The sequence below is a fragment of the Raphanus sativus genome, chromosome 3 (assembly GCF_000801105.2).
Source record: "Raphanus sativus cultivar WK10039 chromosome 3, ASM80110v3, whole genome shotgun sequence".
Taxonomy (NCBI): Eukaryota; Viridiplantae; Streptophyta; class Magnoliopsida; order Brassicales; family Brassicaceae; genus Raphanus; species Raphanus sativus.
Window position 1 is genome coordinate 13,843,125 of NC_079513.1, and position 19,580 is coordinate 13,862,704.

Sequence of the window (19,580 nt, forward strand, 5' to 3'; positions counted from 1 at the left end):
CCGGTCTCCTACAAAGAAGTACCGCCGAAGACTAAAGATTAAAAGCCGACGGGAAAACTGGGAGGAAAACCACTCCCGCTATACATGCAAAACGGAAAAGCAAAGAAAAACAGAGAAACCGAACCGGCAGTGGCTAACAGAGCCCACTTAGCCGGCCGGCGACGGAAAAACACGGCAAAGAAACTTAGAGAGAGGTTTTTTTTTCTTTTCTAAAACTACACCTAATTATTTTAGCGAGGTAGCAAAGTCAATTGTAGTATAATTCTTTTTGAATGTATTTGGAGGCCATTTTGTAGTGTAATTCTTTTTTCTTCACGTATCTTATATTATTAACTTTTTCCTGTGTGATTTTCAATTTAGACAATTTATTGTTTCAATTAATTTATGTATAAATATGAAATTAATTTAATTATTCTAATAAAACCAAATCAAATAGATATTCCTATATTTACTCTGAAATTATATTTGAATAAAATCTTTTCTTCTATTCTATTAATTTTCCAGCATGACCTATTGATATTTGTTGTGTCCAACTTAAAATATAACTGTATTTAAATTAACCACTTCAACTAGCAACAAATTTTATGCAAATGTAATATTCCTTCTTTTTAAGAAGTAACGTAATGTGCCTTTGATATTATCATGATAAATAACTACCGTACGTGAGAGGTATAACTAACTACTGTAATGTGCATTTGATATTTCATGAAGTATATATTATCATACTATTAAAAATTGAGAGGTACTTATGTGATTATATAGACTTTATGGAATATTATTTTGATGATGATTTCCACATACAAATCATTAATAGAAATAACTATACAACCCAGATACAAACCCACTTTTTAATAATTTTTGTTAGTTTTAGACAAAAATAAATATTATTTATTAGCTTGATAGTATTTTTGTCATCATTAGCTTTATAACATATAATTATAAATATCTTTTATTGTCATGATAAATAACTACCAACAGCCCATGAGTAAAAATCATAGCAAATATATAACTTAATAATATATAGCTTTCAAAACAGATTAAAATTTGACCAAAATACAATAAAAGTTCATGAATCAATTAAGATAAATAATAAATATAAATAGCTGTTTTATAAGAAAATTAGATTATTTAATCCATGTGTTCTATTAATTTAGGAACATTATCTGTTGTTATTATTATGGAAGTATTATTCATAAAAATATATTTTACTGGTTTTAGTTTAACGGGTTTTAAATAGGTTATTCGATTAAAAATATTTATTAAATGTGATTTTATTTAAAGTTAGTGAAGACTATACTAATCTATTTACATATATATATATATATATATATATATTTAACAAAATATATTTTAAAAAATTTAAACACTTTTCAAACAAAATTGTTCTGTTTTCGATGCAGGTTGGATTTGATATTGGGTTTCGGATATAATACTTTAAAAATCGCTTGAGTGTATATGCCAGATGTAATAGATTATAATATTTTGATTTTTGGGTCGATTCCGAATCATTTTTCTAGATACGAATATTCTTGACTAATTATGTTAGGTAAATATTAAAAAATATAATATGTTACAAACTTTAGAATTAAAGTTTAAAAATAATTTCTGAAATATATATGACATAAGTGTATAGTTATGCAACTTGACATATTTAATATAGTTACAAAAAATAAATTAAAATATTAACAAAAATAAGATTACAAAAAATAACAAAAATATAAAAATTAAATTTCTCACAAAAATTAAAACAAAAAATTATACCCGCCTATTGAAGGGCGGGTCAAAATCTAGTATATTTTAATTTACAATACAAATACATATTCCATTTTTAAGTAAACCTTTTAAATATTTAAGTAATTTCGTGTTTATTGAAAATAAATATATATTTCAATTTTCATTTTTAATATTTAATTAATCTCGTGTTAATTTTAAGATTAAATTAATATTTCATTTTAACTAAAAACTTGGGAGTTATGAAAAATTGACTCAAAACTCAAAGTTAAACACAAAATTAACCTAATTGTTTCAATTTTCTTTTGCCATATTCACCCCACAAATTCACATTACTTACGAAAATGCCATTAAATCATTTTATTTTTTTATTTTCGAAAATGGTATTTTTACTCTGTCAACCTCATCATCTTCAAGTATTTATAAGATTGTCATTGACATCAATTTCTCAACTACCATAAACAACCAATTTGAAGCTCTTAATGCACCTCAAATCCATTTACACTCTTTCTTTCTCAATTCTTATGAACTAAAAACAATATCTCTTTAACTTTGTCTCCTTATTTATCCAAAAAAACTCAAGCTTTTTATTCTAATTTTTTTTATGGTTGATAGACCCATTTAAGCTTACGATTCTTGGTGGGTTACTTTCGTTTGAGGTTCCGTGTGGTTGGAGAAGACTTTTGTGTGCTAAGGAAGTCATCTCATTGATTTAAGGTATAAAATTGATTTTTTTTTCCAGATCTGTCCGCCTAAAACTTCTGTCTGTAGAAGACTTAAGTCTTTTGGTCAAATTGACGACTTACAAATAATTCGTTCATTTTTGTTTGTTAAAAAAACCTTGAGAGTACCCAAGACGATTTACGGGTTAATTTTGCATTTGACCGAACTGTGTCAGAAATTTGACTTTTTTTCTGGACGACTTACAAGTAAGTCGTCTCTGGAAAAACAAAAAAAAAATCAATACTTTAGTAAAGCTAGACGACTTCCAAATAAGTCGTCTCAGGTTAGTTTTGCAATTGAAAAATAAAACTTAAATATTTAAGGTTTTCCAGACGTCTTACACGGATATCTTCTGGCTGGACGACTTAGTTGAAAGTCGTTTATGATAAGCAAAGTCGTCCATGATTTTATTCCGAGATTCTAGTCAAACCTTGCTTATCTTGGACGACGTTCGTGTAAGTCGTCTAAACAGACGACTTCCAAGTAAGTCGCCCTGAAAAAAAAAATATTTTTGTTTTATTTTCCAATTGCAAATTAATCTGAGGCGACTTACAATTAAGGTGCCGACTGGTTTTCCCGCTATCACCCGCAAACGCAGCTTTTGCGGTTTATAGCGGTTGTTGGCGTTTCGAAACAATCACAGAAAACGCTACAAATCGCTTCAAACCGTTCCGAACCTCTTAAAATCAAAAGCTGGTTCCAGCTAGCGTTTGCGGTTGCGGGCGGTTGCGGGAAGGTAATTTTTTTTAAAAAAAAAACAGAATAAATAAAAATAATACTAAAAATATCCAATAAAAATTTTCAATTGAAATAATAGAAATTGTAAAATGTATTCATATTATATTTCAATTTATATTATAAAATTCAAAACTAAAATATTTTCTATAAATTTTTAAAATTGAATAATATGATTTTATAAATATAAATTTTATATTTATCATATTATTATGATTTTTAATATTTTTTATAATTACATAAAATGTAAATATTGTTAAATTATTATTTAACAGATGTTGCGTTTTGTAGTTTACCAGTCATAAGAGTCCCGCAAACGCAACATTTCTAACAGCTATACCAGTCGTACAAATCTCTAAAAAACGCTTAAAACCGCAACCACTCGCACCCGCAAACTCCCGCAACCGCAACCGCAACCGCAACCGCTGCGGTTACACCAGTCAGGCCCTAAGTCATCTAGCTTTCATTGATTTTTTTGTTTTCCCAGAGACGACTTACAAATAAGTCGTCCATGAAAAATCAAATTTCTGACACAATTCGGTCAAATACAAAACTAACCAATTTATCCTAGACGACTTACAAGTAAGTCGTCACAGGTACTCTCGAGGTTTTTTAACTAACAAAAATGGACGACTTACGAGTAAGTCGTCTCTAAGAACACATTTAAAAGTCAATTGCAAAAATGACCTGATGGACGATTTACTTGGATGTCGTCTGTGTCAATGTTTAGTAAACTTTCATTTCTCTAAAAGTATAAAAAATTTTAACATTTTCTTATTAATTCATGTATATTAATCAATATTGGGACCACTGAATAAAATTTATAACATGGTGATATTTATGAGATAACCAACATTCATGTTAATCAAAATTTCTAAATGATCCGAGAAGACGTTTGTGGAAGTCTTCAACGCTAAGTCTTCTACACTAGTCGTCTGGAAGACTTCCTGGCAATCGTTAGCGTATTATATTTCAGACAACTAACATGTAAGTCATCCCAGAAGTCTTCCAGATCTTAAAAACATGCATATCCAAATCTAGATCTGAAAAATCTGCATATCCAAAAATGTTCAAATGGCTTAAAAACAGAGAAAATGAGTGGAAGATTAAATAAATCTACCTTTATAGAACATTCAAAAATACATATCTAAAATTAATAGATCTACCTTTAAATGAGTGGAAGATGAGAACCATGTGATGGAAAAACTGCAAAAACAAGATAAATTAGTGAAAAAGACATGAGACAAAAACAATAAATTGATATAAAGCTTGGTGTTTATAAGTTTAAATAGATTAGAGGGAGGTAGAAGAGTTTTAGAATGATGAACATTATATTTTTGTTCCACCCATTTGAGAGGAAAAGATAGAATGTGTAAATATTTTTTTATATAAGGAGATAAAAAATTCTAATTAGGTTAAATATTTTTGATTCAGACGACTTCGTAAACGACTTACTTGTAAGTCTAGACCCTAAATATAACTTCTAAACAAAATTAACTAACTAAACACTTCATAAAATCAAATAAAATTTAAAAAGTGTTTATTATACACATAAATAGACATATATAGGTAAAAATTTAATTTTTCAAAAAAAAACATTTTTGATTTTCAATTTTAGTTTAGTAAACAATTATTATTATGTAAAATTTTATTTTTCTTTCTTCTGAATAAAATAATATTTAAGCGGGAAAATAAATTTTTAGAAAAAATTAGGCGGGAACATTTGGATGACTTACAAGTTAGTCGTCTAGACCCTAAACATAACCCCTAAACTTAATTAACTAACTAAACACTTCATAAAATCAAATTAAACTTAAAAAGTGTTTACTATACACAAAAATAAACACATATATGTAAAAATTTAAATTTCAAAAAAACATTCAAGCTTTCCAAAATCTAACCCTAAGAATACATACAATAATACAACATATGTTTACAACATATGTTAATTACATGATTACATGATTTCAGTTTTGAAAACAATTCACTTTTATTATATCTTAATTTATATCACTTATAACATATGTTAGTTACATGCATGATTTCAATTTTTCACTTATCAAAATATTTTTTACAAAATTTATAAATTATTTTTAAGATCAACTATACCAGACGACTTACTGATGTTATAAACGTAAAAACAAATTCAGGTTTTTTGTTTGGTCACAAGAGGCTGATTGAAATTCAATAGCTTTTTGAGTTACTTTTGCATTTGATTCAAGTTTGAGTATACTTTTGCATTTGAAATCAAGTTGTGAGTCATATTTGGCAATTTTCCCAAAAACTTCAAAACATCTAATTAATTTTGTAATTATAACTAAACTCATGTACAATTTTGTATTAAACTGTTATATTAATTTAATATAATAATTTTCAATAAAAAATTTATCTTTAACCAATAATATTTTTCATTTGAGAAATTTTGTATAACTTTTTTTTGAACAAAATTCCATGATTTAAAATATGCTATTACTGAACATTTAAAACAAATAAATTAAATTATTGCATGTGAACTATAAAGTTGTTATTTTTTAAAATGTTATATTAAACAATTAATAATATGATAAATTGTACAATTAATTATGTAAAAATAAAATTATACTTGTAAAAATAAAATAATCATCCGCACGGTTGTGTGGGTCAAGATCTAGTAGTTCTTAAACACTAAAGTTTTTTTTTATAATTCTTAAACACTAAAACTCTTTAAAATTGATTGATTGTGCTGAATCTGCTTACGTGGCTTACGAATATTCGGTTACAATGGAGTGAGTGTGGGGCTGGTACAGACTAGTATTCATGTTTTCTATATGCCAAAAAAATTAATAAATGTAATTATGGATTTTGTACACGAGAGACTGAGAGAGAGAGATCGTGTGGTGGTGCAGTAAGGATAGTGTGTGCATGTGACTTTCACCGAACACTCGTGTGCTCGTAAGTTATTTAGTTAAGTGGATGTGATTTATATTTGGTAATTTTTTTGGCCATCCTCAAATTGATATTAATCACCAAAATTACAACAGTTCACTACACACAATCACTCTATCCTAAACAAAGATGGACTGAGATCAACAAAATAACACTAACCAAAAGAAATTTGGAAACTAAGCTGTTTTTGGACAACAACCAAACTAACAAATTTGAAAGAGAAAAGAACTTCAACTATACTCAAGCCTGTCGTGTAGATTATCAAGTCCATCGTAGGAGTTAATAGAATAAAGCCACTGTTATAAAACAAACCATCCCGGAAACTATATAGTACCAAGACCAAAGAGACACACAAAAGAGAACTATCCCAATTGGTAATTTTATTACCGACACTTTTTAAATTAACCAACCTGAACATTAAGATTAAATTATATATTATGGATACTAGTTATCAAGACAACATTTCGTCAAGTAAATTCGAAATCAAGCCCATGTTTTATTGTTACTTCCTGCAGACACGACGAATTCATACAAATAGTTTGGGACTTGATCAAGGAATGATTACGGATTGAGAAGCAAAATGGGGCCGGTAAAGTCCAAATGGGCTGTTTACATAGTGGCTTAACAAAATGTAGATAACAATAAAAGAAAACTGCACCAGCCGGGAATCGAACCTTGGTCTGTACCGTGGCAGGGTACTATTCTACCACTAGACCACTGGTGCTTTGATGTTAGAAACTCTACTACTCGTATAGTAACATATGTTATTATTTCACCATAATTATGTTCTCATTTTCTTTTTATTTTCTTGTTGTCGAAGTATGTTGTTACATTATTAGACTATTAGTGTATAGCTATGTATGCCATACAGTTCGGGAGATCAATCACCTCAGACAAAAATTAAGAAATTCTAGATTTATGAAAGAACCGGCGAGAAGACATAACTAGAAGCATGTGAGTTTGAGATGGAGACAGAAGTCAATATGATTGGACTGTTAATAAATTCTTCAAGTCTTACAGTTTTAGCCAAATAATCTCCAAATCAAGAAGTTGTTTTGGATTCCTCAAATCCATCCCAAGCTCCAATCCCATGACTCTATCTTTCTTGTTCATCAAATCCCCGAGTTTTATCTCACATTTTGCAGCATAACATTGATCCATGACACTCTTCTTGAGCTCGATCTGCTACATATATTGATCTTGTTCTTCTCTCTTTCCACCATGAAACCTCCATAGCTAGTAGTATTATTCAAAAGATCAAACCGGGCTGAAGAAAAAGGAGTAGTTTTTTATACCTTGTTGGTTAGGGAAGGCTCAATATGAGCTGACGTTATTGGAGAAGAAGAGCTAAAGTTAGGTTTAGGGTTGGGGTTGTGATAAGGTATGTTATGGTGAGGTTCAATAAACCAAGAAAGGACCTGCCTGAGTTTTGCTCTGTCTCTTTTGTGAATATTCATGTGGCCTCCAAGTGCTTGAGCGGATCTAAACTCTCTACTGCAGAAGCTGCAATGTAGGTCCTGGGAGGCCATGGAATCATCCCTTCTTCATAGTTATTGTGGTTCATGATTATTCTTTCGTTACAGAATAATTGAGTATAGCTAGGTTATGTTCGATTAGATTTGATGAGTGGAAATAATAAAGAAAGAGACAAAGATGTAGTTTCATGATTAAGAAACAGAGAGGAACTGAATGGAAGCTACATACTCATCATATTCATGCCTACAACGTGTCTGCTTATTACTATAAATGGAAGTTACTTGAGACCAATGTTATTGTGCAGTGTATATGGGGATTCTGTGTTGCATTAATATTTTGTGTCAATATATTGCAGGATAATTTCTACTCCATCTACATCATAGTCCATCTTATATAGATAAATATGTACCAAGCTATATGATAAATCATAAATGCATCAACAACACACATTTCCTCTTATGGTATTGAGAGATAGTATGATCATATATTATCATAAATTGCAGTGATAGAGTGCTTAAAGAAAGCAAGTTGCTAGTAGTTGATGACATTGGAGTAGCTGGATAATCATATACCCTCTTTGGTCTGTCTCCAAGCCGAGCAGATCAGAACATAAATTATAAATTTTGTCATAATGATAGCGGTTCATAAAGGTCTCGGTTTTCAAAAGAAATGGAAGGCTTCAGACTAGTAACAAATGTATGGAGTCATAAGTGAAAGGTTGCCAAAAACCCTCTTACTAATCAGCAGAAGAAGATGGAGAAGATGGGACCGTTGACACCTGAGGTGGCTTCAGACAAACCCTCTCCTCCAACTAAAATTCTTGCAAGGGCTACCAATGGAGTAAATATAACTCAAGAGACTGCGATACCTGCAACAACTGCCCCAACTCATGTCTGAAACAATCTTACAAACGAGCCATCATCACATCAATGATGGTTTCAGTCTATGGCTTTTATTTTTATTTTTAATATTGAAAAGTCTATGGCTTTTATCTGAGTACTTTTCAGTGAGATGAACCTCATCATAACATACCTTATCAAACGTTATGTGTTAAGGTTTTCAGTGAGAAGGTTGATTATTCTCCATACCTTAATTGGAGAAGAAGAGCTAACGTTTTATGTATCAAACGTTTAGTAATCATAATCTAAACTTATCATGGTTGATTTGAACCATTTTTCCAACTGTACAAGTCATTGTAGACTTTGTAGTATCTGAGGTGTTACAAATCAGAAGCTCTGTCAAAAAAAAGAAAAAACGATGAATCTAAACTACGCAACGTGAAAATATTGATAGTCAACCCGGTTAAAAACCGATCTAAAGAAATCGAAAACCATAGTGAATCTTCAGGACATGATCAAGAATTCCCAAGGTTCTCTGCAACTTCTTTTGCAGGTATGAAGCTTGTCTCCACCCTTCAGCTAGTTTAGATAGGTATATTCGTGATCCTATGAATGCTTAGCTAGGCGTCGTGCTCTCGGCTCTAGATCAGCTAACTAACTTCAGGAAACTCTGATTATATATAGTTTCTTGAATCTTTTAAGCAATTTCAATCATAGTTTTTTTATGTGCTGCAAGGATGATTCCAATAAATTAAAGATTAGAAATTTAGAATTGGAGCGACATGTTGTGATTTGTGATCGCGTACAAAAATGTACGAAACACGGAAGATTTAGTATGAGTTTAATATATTTGTTTCCCAATTTCTCAAATTGTGGGCTGTAATTTCAATATTCACAATTTTGAACTTTCTCGGAGATGGTTACGTTCTGTTACTTATAAAATCAGCTTAATAAATGGATAAGTATACAAAATTCAGCTGGAATCTATTTATAGAAAACAATTGATAGAATGCTAAAGATTGAGAGATGAACGAGGACATTATAGAATCTCAATCTCAATGAATTCAAACTAAGAAATCAGTAATAATAATAATTCTCTTATTAATATTTAAAAAAAAATCACCCAAAAATTTAAGCTCTCAATTTCTCACAAAAATTCATAAGCTATACCACACTTTGGTATCTTCTTATATAGATATTATATTTTTCCTAAAATCTATAAACTTAACATATGTCTTTATTTCCTTTTCCTAATCATTTTCCTTAACCATAACTCGGTTGGTTTAGATCTTTAACTTATATCTCAATTTCTTTTTATTTCAAGTTTAATCCAACATTCTTCCTCTTAAACTTGAAATCCACTTTTGACAAATCTTTAACACTACATCTCATCTCCCTGAGCTTCATTTCCTGAATGCTCTCATCACCAGTGGCGGAGGGAGAAATTTGTTTTATGAGGATCAAACTGATGATACAAATATCTTACAAGGGTTATAAACTAACTTCATCGTACATTTCCACAAAACATACATGCAAAATTTTTATTTTTCAATATTTCACATGGGTCATATGATCCACGTGATTGTATACTGCATCCGCCACTGCTAATCACAATATCGCTTCTTTATCCACTCCCGGATGTATGCTGATGTAACTCTTGAAACCATATAGCTTGTTCCATAAATTCAGTCCTTGTCATGTCTTCAGCTTCACATGACAGTAACACAACTGTCTCTTGTTTGCTTGAACCCCACGTCGTTAAATTTTCACTATCATAAAAGATATATCCTGCCCCACTCTTGCCATCATCCGAGTCAATTCCATGACCTCTACCAATATCTCTAACAATTGGTATCTCAGCGGTTGCACGTATCTTAATTGCGGTTCTAATGCCTCTCGAGTTGTTTACATTATAACACTCGTTGAAGATCTCTGCAAACAATTTCAACTGTGAGGGAACGCAGCAAGCGAATATCCCTTCTCCAAAATACGCAATGAGCAACATCCCCTTTTACTTTATCTTCAACGCTAAATCTGAAGCTTCTGATGGATCGTATATCTAACCTGGCCATCATAATTGATTCTTGATTTTGCCCTACACAAAATATCCTACATAGTGTCCATGCTCTTCCTCCTCTTCTTCTATATCAGCAGAAATAAGCTTCTTGTGCTTTCTCTGTTTCTTTGTTGTCTCCATAATATTCCACACCTTATGAACTTTAAGCATGTTCTTCATTTTATGTGAGAAAAAGATGAAATAGTGAAAAATAATGATTTGCAATTCTGTATACCTACATCATAATTTTACTTCATCAGTAGGTTTTCATCCCAAGTTTGTTACAAAAGCAATAAAGTATCAAACATATCGAACAATATTAAATCAAAAACTACTGAGCCATCCAAATATATATTAGAATTTACTGTTCAAAATATATATTTCTAAATCATATCATGTAATATTCTTACATTTTTAGTTTAACCCCAATTTGTTTAGATGTAAATTTCTATTAACGTTTTAAACTAAAATCTTGTTTTCACTATTTCATCCTTTTCTCATATAAAAAAAGGATCGTTTAGTTATTACTACCCGACACAATTTTAGAGAAAGAGTTCACTGAATATGTTCCATGAATTATTCCGATCTAGTACACTATCTGCCATAATGTACAGACCAAAAATCCGAAACTTTACACGACTGAAAGAATGAATGGCAACTGTCCCACATGTGTGAGTGGTCTGGTGACAAAACAGATAAAGAAAAAAAATGATAGTACACGAAAAATATCACATGGACTCGCATATCAACATTAACTAAATATGATCCATATATATAACGTGTGATAAGTAAGTCATTTTGATTTATTCAACTAAGTTATATTATTAGTTTACAAAAAAAAAACTAAGTTATATTAGATAATACTGTATGCTACCAACTCATGTAATCATTACTTCAACTACGTAGGCTTGTAACCTCACCTACAAAATTTTTTAATCGACTGAGATGGTTTACAGCAAAACTATAGATATAGTTTTATAAAGAGAAAGGTTATATCAAGCAAACTAAAAAGGGGTCACAAGTACATGTGCTTGCTTGATTCTTCCTCCAAATTCTCTTACATGAATTTATTTTCTTATGGTTAATCAAGGGGAAAAAAAACCAATGGATGAGACCTTAGCCTCTCTTCTCAAGACAACTGTTTCATAGCTGTCTGGTCTCAATCTTCCCCACATGTGACCCTGGCTCCAAGATAATAAAAACACTTTGATCACATAGAATTGATTATGTTATTTCCTCATAGTTTCACATTTATATATCTCATTCATTTACCTACTATCTATATTCTCCTTGATATAACTACCATTCGTTAAACATAGCCATTTTGGTTCTGTTTTCTCCCTTCTTCCTCTCCTCCTTCCTTTCTCTTTGTTTCCTATATATGGTTTAGGACGTTGATCTTATTCCACTTTCCATTTGCCTCAAATTTCGTTTTTTTCTTTCCTTTGTTTTCGTTTTAGGTTTTTGTTATTATGTTTTGGGTTTTAACTTTAGCTTCTCTTGTAATTAATTCAGTTTAATTTCTCTTCTTTTTTCCCACACAAATCTTGTAAACTCAGATTTTTTTTTCTCAATGGCGCAACTCCCTCCTAAAATCCCCAACATGACACCACCACATTGGCCTAACTTCTCTTCCCAAAAACTCCCTCATTTTTCCACCGCAGCCGCTTCATCCGCCGTACAAAACCCCTCATGGGTCGATGAGTTCCTCGACTTCTCAGCATGTCGCCGCGGCAACCACCGTCGTTCTATAAGCGATTCCATCGCGTTCCTCGAAGCTCCAATCGTCACAAGCCATATAGAAGAACACAACTTCGATAAGTTCGACGACGAGCAGTTCATGTCCATGTTCACGGACGACGACGATGACTTATGTAATCATCCTTCCCATAACAACAAGAATGTGGGGCCCAATGACTCTTCCTTGAATACATCCACGGGCGCCGATCATAAGAGCTTTAACGACGATAAAGAACCACCGTCCCATCATAATATGAATGTTAATTATAACAACTGCAACGAAGAGGTCACAGGCCAATGCAAGACGGAGCCTGAGGACGGTACAGAGTCAAGTAACAACTCCGGCGATAGCTCCGGCAACCGAATTATCGATCCCAAAAGGGTTAAGAGGTAATTTTTTATTCATAATCATCTTTTAAAACCAATATTCATGCATGCACGCACAACTTCTAATTGAGATTAATTAGGCTCGTTATTATTTGAAAGTTATTAAACTTGAGCCTCTGGTAAATTATATTACTATTTAGTTGAAATCCTTCAAAATTTTATGAAATTCATGCCTATGAAATTCATAAATTACATATTAATATGATTAATTACATTTATAATTTAAGAAATTAAATTAGAGATACTAGCGATTGTATGCCCTTATCTTCCAATGTACAAAATTAAATTAGTTAATAATTACGACTGAAAATTGGCGCCACCTTTTTTGTGAAAAAATAAAAATTTAGCGTTATCGTCGCAACAATAATTATTTCAGCTGAATAAATTTTTGGAATGGCTGTACAGAATATTAGCAAATAGGCAATCAGCACAGAGATCAAGGGTGAGGAAACTGCAATATATATCAGAGCTCGAACGTAGCGTCACTACATTGCAGGTACATTTACACTGTCATAGCTTTTTATATGAATTAAATAATTTGTTATAATTATAACCTTACATCATCTTTTTTTTTCCCTTACATCATTTTTTGTGTGAAATGAATAAATCTAAAGTCGGAAGTATCAGTGTTATCGCCAAGAGTGGCGTTCTTGGATCACCAGCGTCTGCTTCTCAACGTCGACAACAGCGCTCTCAAGCAACGAATCGCTGCTTTAGCTCAAGACAAGATTTTCAAAGACGGTAACTGTCTCTTTTTAACTTCTTACATTAATGTGTATGATAAATGTGTTAGCTTTCATTACATGTATTGTATGTAATGTATGTCTTTGTGTGTCAATAAATATTCTTTATGTACGTTTTTCTTTTTCTTTTCTCCGTCGAGGTTGTAATTTATATATCACTGACAATATATAAGCACGCCCAATGATTTTCTTTCTTTACAGGGAATTGCTTAACATAACGTTTTAAAATAATAATGATTTGCAGCACATCAAGAATCATTGAAGAGGGAAATAGAGAGACTTCGACAAGTGTATCAACAACAAAGCTTCGAAAAAATGGAGAATGCAAATCATTCACCGGAGACAGGAGTCGACATAAAGGCGTTATAATCAACAAGATATATATTCATTTTTATTTGCAAAGTTCTTGACTGTCAAATCTCTTTCGGTCAAGAATTTTAGAAGATGGCATTTTTATGTTTATCACATGTTTTAAGTTGTGATGAATTCAGTTTGATGTATATTATCTTCTTTTATTTATTAAATGTCGTTTTTTTTTGTGGGGTTAATGGAAGGGAAATAATCAGTTGTTTGTACAAAGAATATATATTGTTGTTGTGTACTAATTAAGATTTGTTCTAAATAGTTCATTTTCTTCATTTTCTACTCTACGTTACATTTCTTCTCGCAAAACATAATAAACATTGTCCCAGTTTTGATTAGATAGGTTAAACAAGAACTAATTAAGCTGAACAAACAAAAAGAGGAACGCGTGTGGACACATCTGAAGGCTAAGCTGTGAGTTCACGTGAAGTGTTTTTGCTTTGGACCACTACTACGTTCTCATTATACATTATTTGTTTTTCATCTAGATTTGGGTTTTAAGTTGCTATAAGCAATATGGTAGTAGGTTATCTTATTGGACCAGACAAATAACTAAGAAAAAATGACATTTTAACCATCATGTGTTCGTTTTTGATATTATATGGTTCAAATTAAATCACATGAGATGCTCACAGTTGAGTCAATCAGGAGCTCATTAAATCCATTTTGAGTCTGTTAATCTGATCTGTGTTTTGTTGCTTGTTTCAGGCTGTTTTGAAGCATCGACATTCCTTTGCAAATGGGCTGGAGTAGAGTAGTCACTATGTTGCTTTTCAGGTATTTTATGCCTATTATGGATACCTCTTGTTTTTTGACCTGCTTCTTTGAACAAATGTTCTACACAGGCTTATAACGTTTTATCAAGTTGTGTCAAAAATATCTACCAATTCAAACGTTTATAACTGTTATGAATTTAACTTAAGTTGATATCATTATATAACTGTTAGGCAGTTATTGTCGTTACGGATTTTAACATTTCTTGATTATGTACACATACAACACTGATACAATACAATGAGCTGTAAGAGCCCGACAAGTACCAAAACTTAAACCTAGTGTTTTGCACACCAGCAAACAATGGCTAACTCCAACCACTAAATGTGAACGCTGCATGAAATCTCTACAAAACAGAAGAACACTCCTCCTAGTTAGAGCTAAACTATCAGCCTCTGAGTAGAACAACAAGTGCCAAGCAGAAAGATGAATTTGATGAGGAAGCAATGGAGCATCAGACAATGCACAATAAAATCCTAACACGTAAGGAACTGAAACCACTTTAAATTATACTAAACTCAATGTTAACGCTGCACAAAGCTTCAACCGTATATTATAGGCTAAAATTCATACTGACGTTGATCAATAGACGAGTCCAATCACTCAGAAAAATACCAATCAAATTACAGATGTTGATCAAAATTCAAAAAACGAGCAAAATCAAAAGTGAGAATTGCTTCGCGTCTAAACAGTTAAAAAGAACACTTATTTCATCATTATCCACAAATACAAAGATACTGAAACAAAACCACAACTCTCCAAGTCTTTGTCATCGCCGTCATAACAATCGATAGCTCAATCGGAAGAAGAATCTCGGAGCCTCCCCATCTCGAGGCGTTCTAGGGCTTTCTGATGAGCCCAAGTCTCGATTGAAAGATCAGGTTTCGCATTGAGCCCGACGCCGAGGATGACGATCGCGAGGAAGCTGGTGACGTAGCAAGGAAGCTCCCAGTCTTCCCATTTGCGCAACTGTCCCTGCGGCGGAGGAGTACGGTTCATGAAGTAACCCTTGGGGCGTTCTTCGTGACCCGGCGTGGCCCATCGACTCGGGCTGGCGGATGTAGATCCGGATCTGGAGAAGATTCGGCTGCTTAGCGTCTTCGCTGCGACGACGGTCAAGGACTGCGTCGTCGACGGCATTGCTGTGTGGCTTCTTTCGATTTCTGCTGTGTGACGAAATGGAAAAAAACCTGCAAATTGTTTGTTTTCTTCACTTGATACCTGAACCGGGAATTTTAGTTTGGTTTATCGGTATTGTTGTTGGTTTAGTTGGGAAATTACCAGATCGGTTTATTATTTGGTTTAATTGAATTTGAATTCTCTTACTGGTTTTGTTTCTTTTTAACGACAAAACAATGATCTGGTTTTCTAACGATCATGAGTAAGGCTTATTGACCTGTTACGGTTAATCGTTTTATAGTTTAAGCTCCGTAAGCTCATTATGAGTCTTCGGGGTATCAGATTGTATTTGGGTCAGAAATTTTAAATCTATAAAACTTGTAACAATCAAATAGTTTAAAATTTCAGATTCGGTTATATCCAAAAGAATCAGAAAAGATTGGATCTGGTTGAAATCCACTTGTTAGAATCCAAATAAACAACAAAACAACCAATTTTATCTAAAATATTTGATTGATCTAGTCTAGATGGATAGTAGACAAAAAAAAAATCTAAAATATTTGGTTTGCATCTGATATTCAAACAAGTCAAAAACATCTTAAAATACTCCAAAATAATTGAAAGCATCCCCCAAAAACTAAATAATATATTCAAATTACAGTTATAATTTTAATATTAATATTAATTCATAGTATAAATATAACTAATATTTCAAAAAAAAAATATTTTAGATATTTTTGAATATAGTTAATTTTTGGGTTCCGGTTTAGGTTTAGACTCAAATCTTTCAAATATAACAAATTATTTAAGTGTTGTGTAAGGCCAGATGATATTAGCTTCTGTAAGACATTACATGATGTAAATGTATAAGGGAACCATGGTTCTGATCATTATATAAAACTTGGTCTCCAATATGATCAATACATTTCTGAATTCTGATAAATAATACATCTGAGTAGTAAGTTCAGTATCTATGCTGTTTTAGCATGGCATTATATTTAATCTTCCACTAATTTTAGCATTAATTAATCTTCTTGCGCATTCCCATCCGTGATCTCGCATATCTGGTACTGCATGCTAAGTAGAACCTCGGGATAGCAATAAAGTCTCACAAGAAAAGAAACAAAGGCATAAACATAGGTATAAAAGTAATGAAGGATACTGCAGCCTCAAACCCTCACCACTGAGGGATGAGTAAAGCACTGTTCCTTGAAGAGCATGTAGTGCTTCACTTGAGCAGCTGACATCCTGCAAAAGCCACATTTAAAAGTTATGCTACCGAAAATAAACAATTTCATTGTTAATTCACTCTTTAAAACACAAGTAATAATGGATCTATTTAGAGAGCTGTACCTGAAAATCAACAAATGCGACAGAAGTACCATATGTGCCCTGAATTTTCAGCTTCAAGAATCCACGGCACCTATACAAAAAACGGAGGGTGAAAACTAATACATCTCTAGTGGTTTTAGAGTTGTGTGAAGAAGAACAAAGAATTCTTACCTCGAGAAAACTTGAACTAACTCAGGTTCAGTGCAATTTGGTCCCAAATTTGCAATGAAAAGTGTTGGACAAGGTTCTGCAGCATTATTCTGTCAAAGAACATAGATTGTCAAGTCCACTTGTAACAGATATTAACATAAATTATATTCATAAGAGAGTATAAAGCATACAGATTTTCTAGTAGTCATTGCCCTCCCAGCAACATTAGCAACTCCTTTACTGAAAGAGCCAACAAATTAAAAAAAAAATATTAGCAAATAACTATTAAAGAAAAAACTCTCAAAAATTCAGGGCATGGGAGCCATTGCCAGTTCAGTAAAGCCTTAAGTAGCTTACACTTCCGAGACATAATAAAACAAAAGTGTGTGGAACAAAGAAACATGATCTAAGCATTTGCAAGTGACAAGAAAATGTGCGCTCAAGTGGTGCAGATGACCTTTGTGGAGGTGAATAACCAATAGTGTTGTGAGAAGAAGTACTCATTCCAGGAGTGTGAAAGCTGCCAAAACCTGCTAGTGCCCCAAACGTGCAAGAATGTGCAGTGTGAGCTTTTAAGAAACGTGAACTTAAAACCCCCCAAAAAGTGTGGAATCTTAAAACCAACAAGAACATGAATGAGCGTGTACTACACATATATTCAGATACATGAAAACATAAAACACACAAAAAGACCCACAAGATGAAGGCTTGTCTCTCAGGTGATCTTACCAGACTCGGGAGTGTTGCTCCAAGACTTGGTCCTTTTCAAGCTCTCCCTGCCATCATCTAACCAAAATCACAGAAGAACAATAACTAAAACAGTATCAAAAACCCAACTTTTTCTAAACCTACAAAGCAGAAAGAATCCTATTACACTTGCCTGTTCTTGAACGCTTAGATTTAGGGTTTGATTTAGCAAGATCAATGTGAAGAGTAGAATGCTTCTCAAGATCAAACACCATTCCCTGAAAAGAAAAGCAAGAAACTTTACTCACATTTAGAGCAACAGAGATAGATTAATGCTATAAAGTAAGGAGCTTTACTCACATTGAGGGCATGCATCACCGCTAAAGCTGATTGGAGATCCGAGAACACAGCAAACGCAAAGGGCTAATCAAAATCAAAAGTAAGAGTCACTTTGCTATCTATTCACTAATCTATAGGGAGAGTGATCAAAAGGTTTTACCTTGGCTCCATCTGAGGTACGGAGATGCGAAGTTTCGTATCCTGGGAACTCACGGAAGAGATTGTAGATCTCCCGGGGCTTGACGTCTTGGGGAAGTCCGGCGACGAAAAGCGTCCGAACATCTCCGGTTGAGGACTGTGTAGTAGGCAAGTAGACGGGATGGATTGGAGTGATTGGAATCGGAGCTACACCGGGAGGAAGAGGAGTAGGAACGATCGACGGGAGATTGTAGTGAGAGTAGTAAGCTGACAACTCATCCATTGTCGCCGGCAGAAACTGGAGACGCACTTCTCTTTCTATTTTTCTTTTTTTTTAGTTCAGAAGAAGTGTTGTGTCTTAATGGACCGGGAAGGCCTATTAATTTGTGGGCTTTTATATTTTTTTAAAAAAATTGTCTAAATGTTTTATTAGTTTCTGGATTCTGGTTTCTAGGTTTTGGCTTTTGATTTTTGGATTTTAGTTTTTGGATTTTTATTTTGCAGTAGATTTTTGTTAAAAAAAACATGAAAGTTGGTTTAGCCTTTGGTTTTTCCTTTTAAAATTAATAAGATAAGAATAATAGTAAAAAAATTTATTTTAAAATAATAATAAAAAATATCATCAAAATACATATAAATTTTTAATAAAATTATTTTCTACAAAATATAGATACAAAATAAAAATATTGTAATACCTACATAGACATACATAAAATTTGATATGCCAAAATTTGTCCTGTCTCAGCAAGGTCCACTTTTCAAATGTAAGAAGTCTTGCTGTTTTCCTCTACTCATGCATATGTGTTTATGGAGTTTGTTTGACTTTCCATGTGTAAAAATTTTTTGTCGTTTTCCTCTGCTCATGCATATATGTTTATTGAGTTTGTTTGACTTTCCATGTGTCACCTGATGAAGACGCTATGGCCTATAAATTGGCTTCATCATTTGCCAAGGAGTTGGAAGATTATACTGAAACCACCTATAACCAGCAATCGAGAAACATAATGGAGTGCATGGTTATTTGTCTCTCAAGTTACTATACATTGGAAGAATGCAGAGATATATGAGTTCGAGGACTGACTTTAAGGCACAAGCTGTGGAAAATGGTACATAAGAGAACTTTCTCAAAGGGATGGGGCGGCACATGAGGCCCATGTCGCAGTCTTGAGGCATATGGAATCTATGAGAGCACACAACAGCAAAGTAAACACATTCTAAATTGTGAACTTGGATAATGACGATGAATAACAAGTTAGGTTCGACAAGAGTCCATTGACTTAAATTTCAAATGTAGTCTCAATGGTGTTTGGATTTTCAATTCAT

At 32.7% G+C, this 19,580-nt stretch overlaps 3 protein-coding genes and 1 pseudogene across 6 annotated transcripts; 1 reads left to right on the plus strand and 3 right to left on the minus strand.

Moving 5' to 3' along the window:
* Nucleotides 1-7,128: 7,128 nt before the first annotated feature.
* LOC108845248 (zinc finger protein 11-like) lies at nt 7,129-10,434 on the minus strand (annotated as a pseudogene).
* Nucleotides 10,435-11,607: 1,173 nt separating this feature from the next.
* On the plus strand, nt 11,608-13,950 carry LOC108846314 (basic leucine zipper 34-like). The gene is made up of 4 exons (XM_018619538.2): nt 11,608-12,615; nt 13,018-13,108; nt 13,227-13,353; nt 13,600-13,950. Exons 1-4 carry the CDS (start codon nt 12,059-12,061, stop codon nt 13,722-13,724), a joined length of 900 nt encoding a protein of 299 aa, XP_018475040.2. The 5' UTR covers nt 11,608-12,058; the 3' UTR covers nt 13,725-13,950.
* A 1,337-nt stretch (nt 13,951-15,287) lies between these two features.
* Nucleotides 15,288-15,632, minus strand: LOC108845245 (uncharacterized). Its single transcript, XM_018618489.1, has one exon. The coding sequence runs from the start codon at nt 15,630-15,632 to the stop codon at nt 15,288-15,290; it is 345 nt and encodes a 114-aa protein (XP_018473991.1).
* Nucleotides 15,633-16,481: 849 nt separating this feature from the next.
* On the minus strand, nt 16,482-18,607 carry LOC108846009 (uncharacterized). 4 transcript variants are annotated; one of them, XM_018619219.2, is made up of 10 exons: nt 18,280-18,607; nt 18,141-18,203; nt 17,974-18,058; nt 17,823-17,879; nt 17,551-17,623; nt 17,285-17,333; nt 17,115-17,203; nt 16,965-17,034; nt 16,774-16,859; nt 16,482-16,675 (listed from the first exon to the last, which is right to left on the minus strand). In XM_018619219.2, the coding sequence occupies exons 1-10, from the start codon at nt 18,538-18,540 to the stop codon at nt 16,633-16,635; spliced, it is 876 nt and encodes a 291-aa protein (XP_018474721.1). In that variant the 5' UTR covers nt 18,541-18,607; the 3' UTR covers nt 16,482-16,632. The 4 variants fall into 4 exon arrangements, with proteins under 4 accessions (XP_018474721.1, XP_018474720.1, XP_056861382.1 ...); XM_018619218.2 differs by having other exon boundaries at nt 16,482-16,681; XM_057005402.1 differs by having other exon boundaries at nt 17,551-17,626.
* Nucleotides 18,608-19,580: the final 973 nt, after the last annotated feature.

What these genes read in the sequence shown, in the direction of transcription:
- LOC108846009 (XM_057005401.1), bottom strand. Translation starts at nt 18,540, where the DNA reads ATGGATGAGTTGTCAGCTTACTACTCTCACTACAATCTCCCGTCGATC. An exon ending in ATCTAAGCGTTCAAGAACAG is followed by an intron (nt 17,880 to 17,973) that starts GCAAGTGTAATA and finishes GATTTTGGTTAG; the next exon opens with ATGATGGCAGGGAGAGCTTG. An exon ending in TCGCATTTGTTGATTTTCAG is followed by an intron (nt 16,860 to 16,964) that starts GTACAGCTCTCT and finishes TGGCTTTTGCAG; the next exon opens with GATGTCAGCTGCTCAAGTGA.
- LOC108846314 (XM_018619538.2), top strand. Translation starts at nt 12,059, where the DNA reads ATGGCGCAACTCCCTCCTAAAATCCCCAACATGACACCACCACATTGG. An exon ending in GATCCCAAAAGGGTTAAGAG is followed by an intron (nt 12,616 to 13,017) that starts GTAATTTTTTAT and finishes ATGGCTGTACAG; the next exon opens with AATATTAGCAAATAGGCAAT. An exon ending in AGACAAGATTTTCAAAGACG is followed by an intron (nt 13,354 to 13,599) that starts GTAACTGTCTCT and finishes AATGATTTGCAG; the next exon opens with CACATCAAGAATCATTGAAG.
- LOC108845245 (XM_018618489.1), bottom strand. Translation starts at nt 15,632, where the DNA reads ATGCCGTCGACGACGCAGTCCTTGACCGTCGTCGCAGCGAAGACGCTA.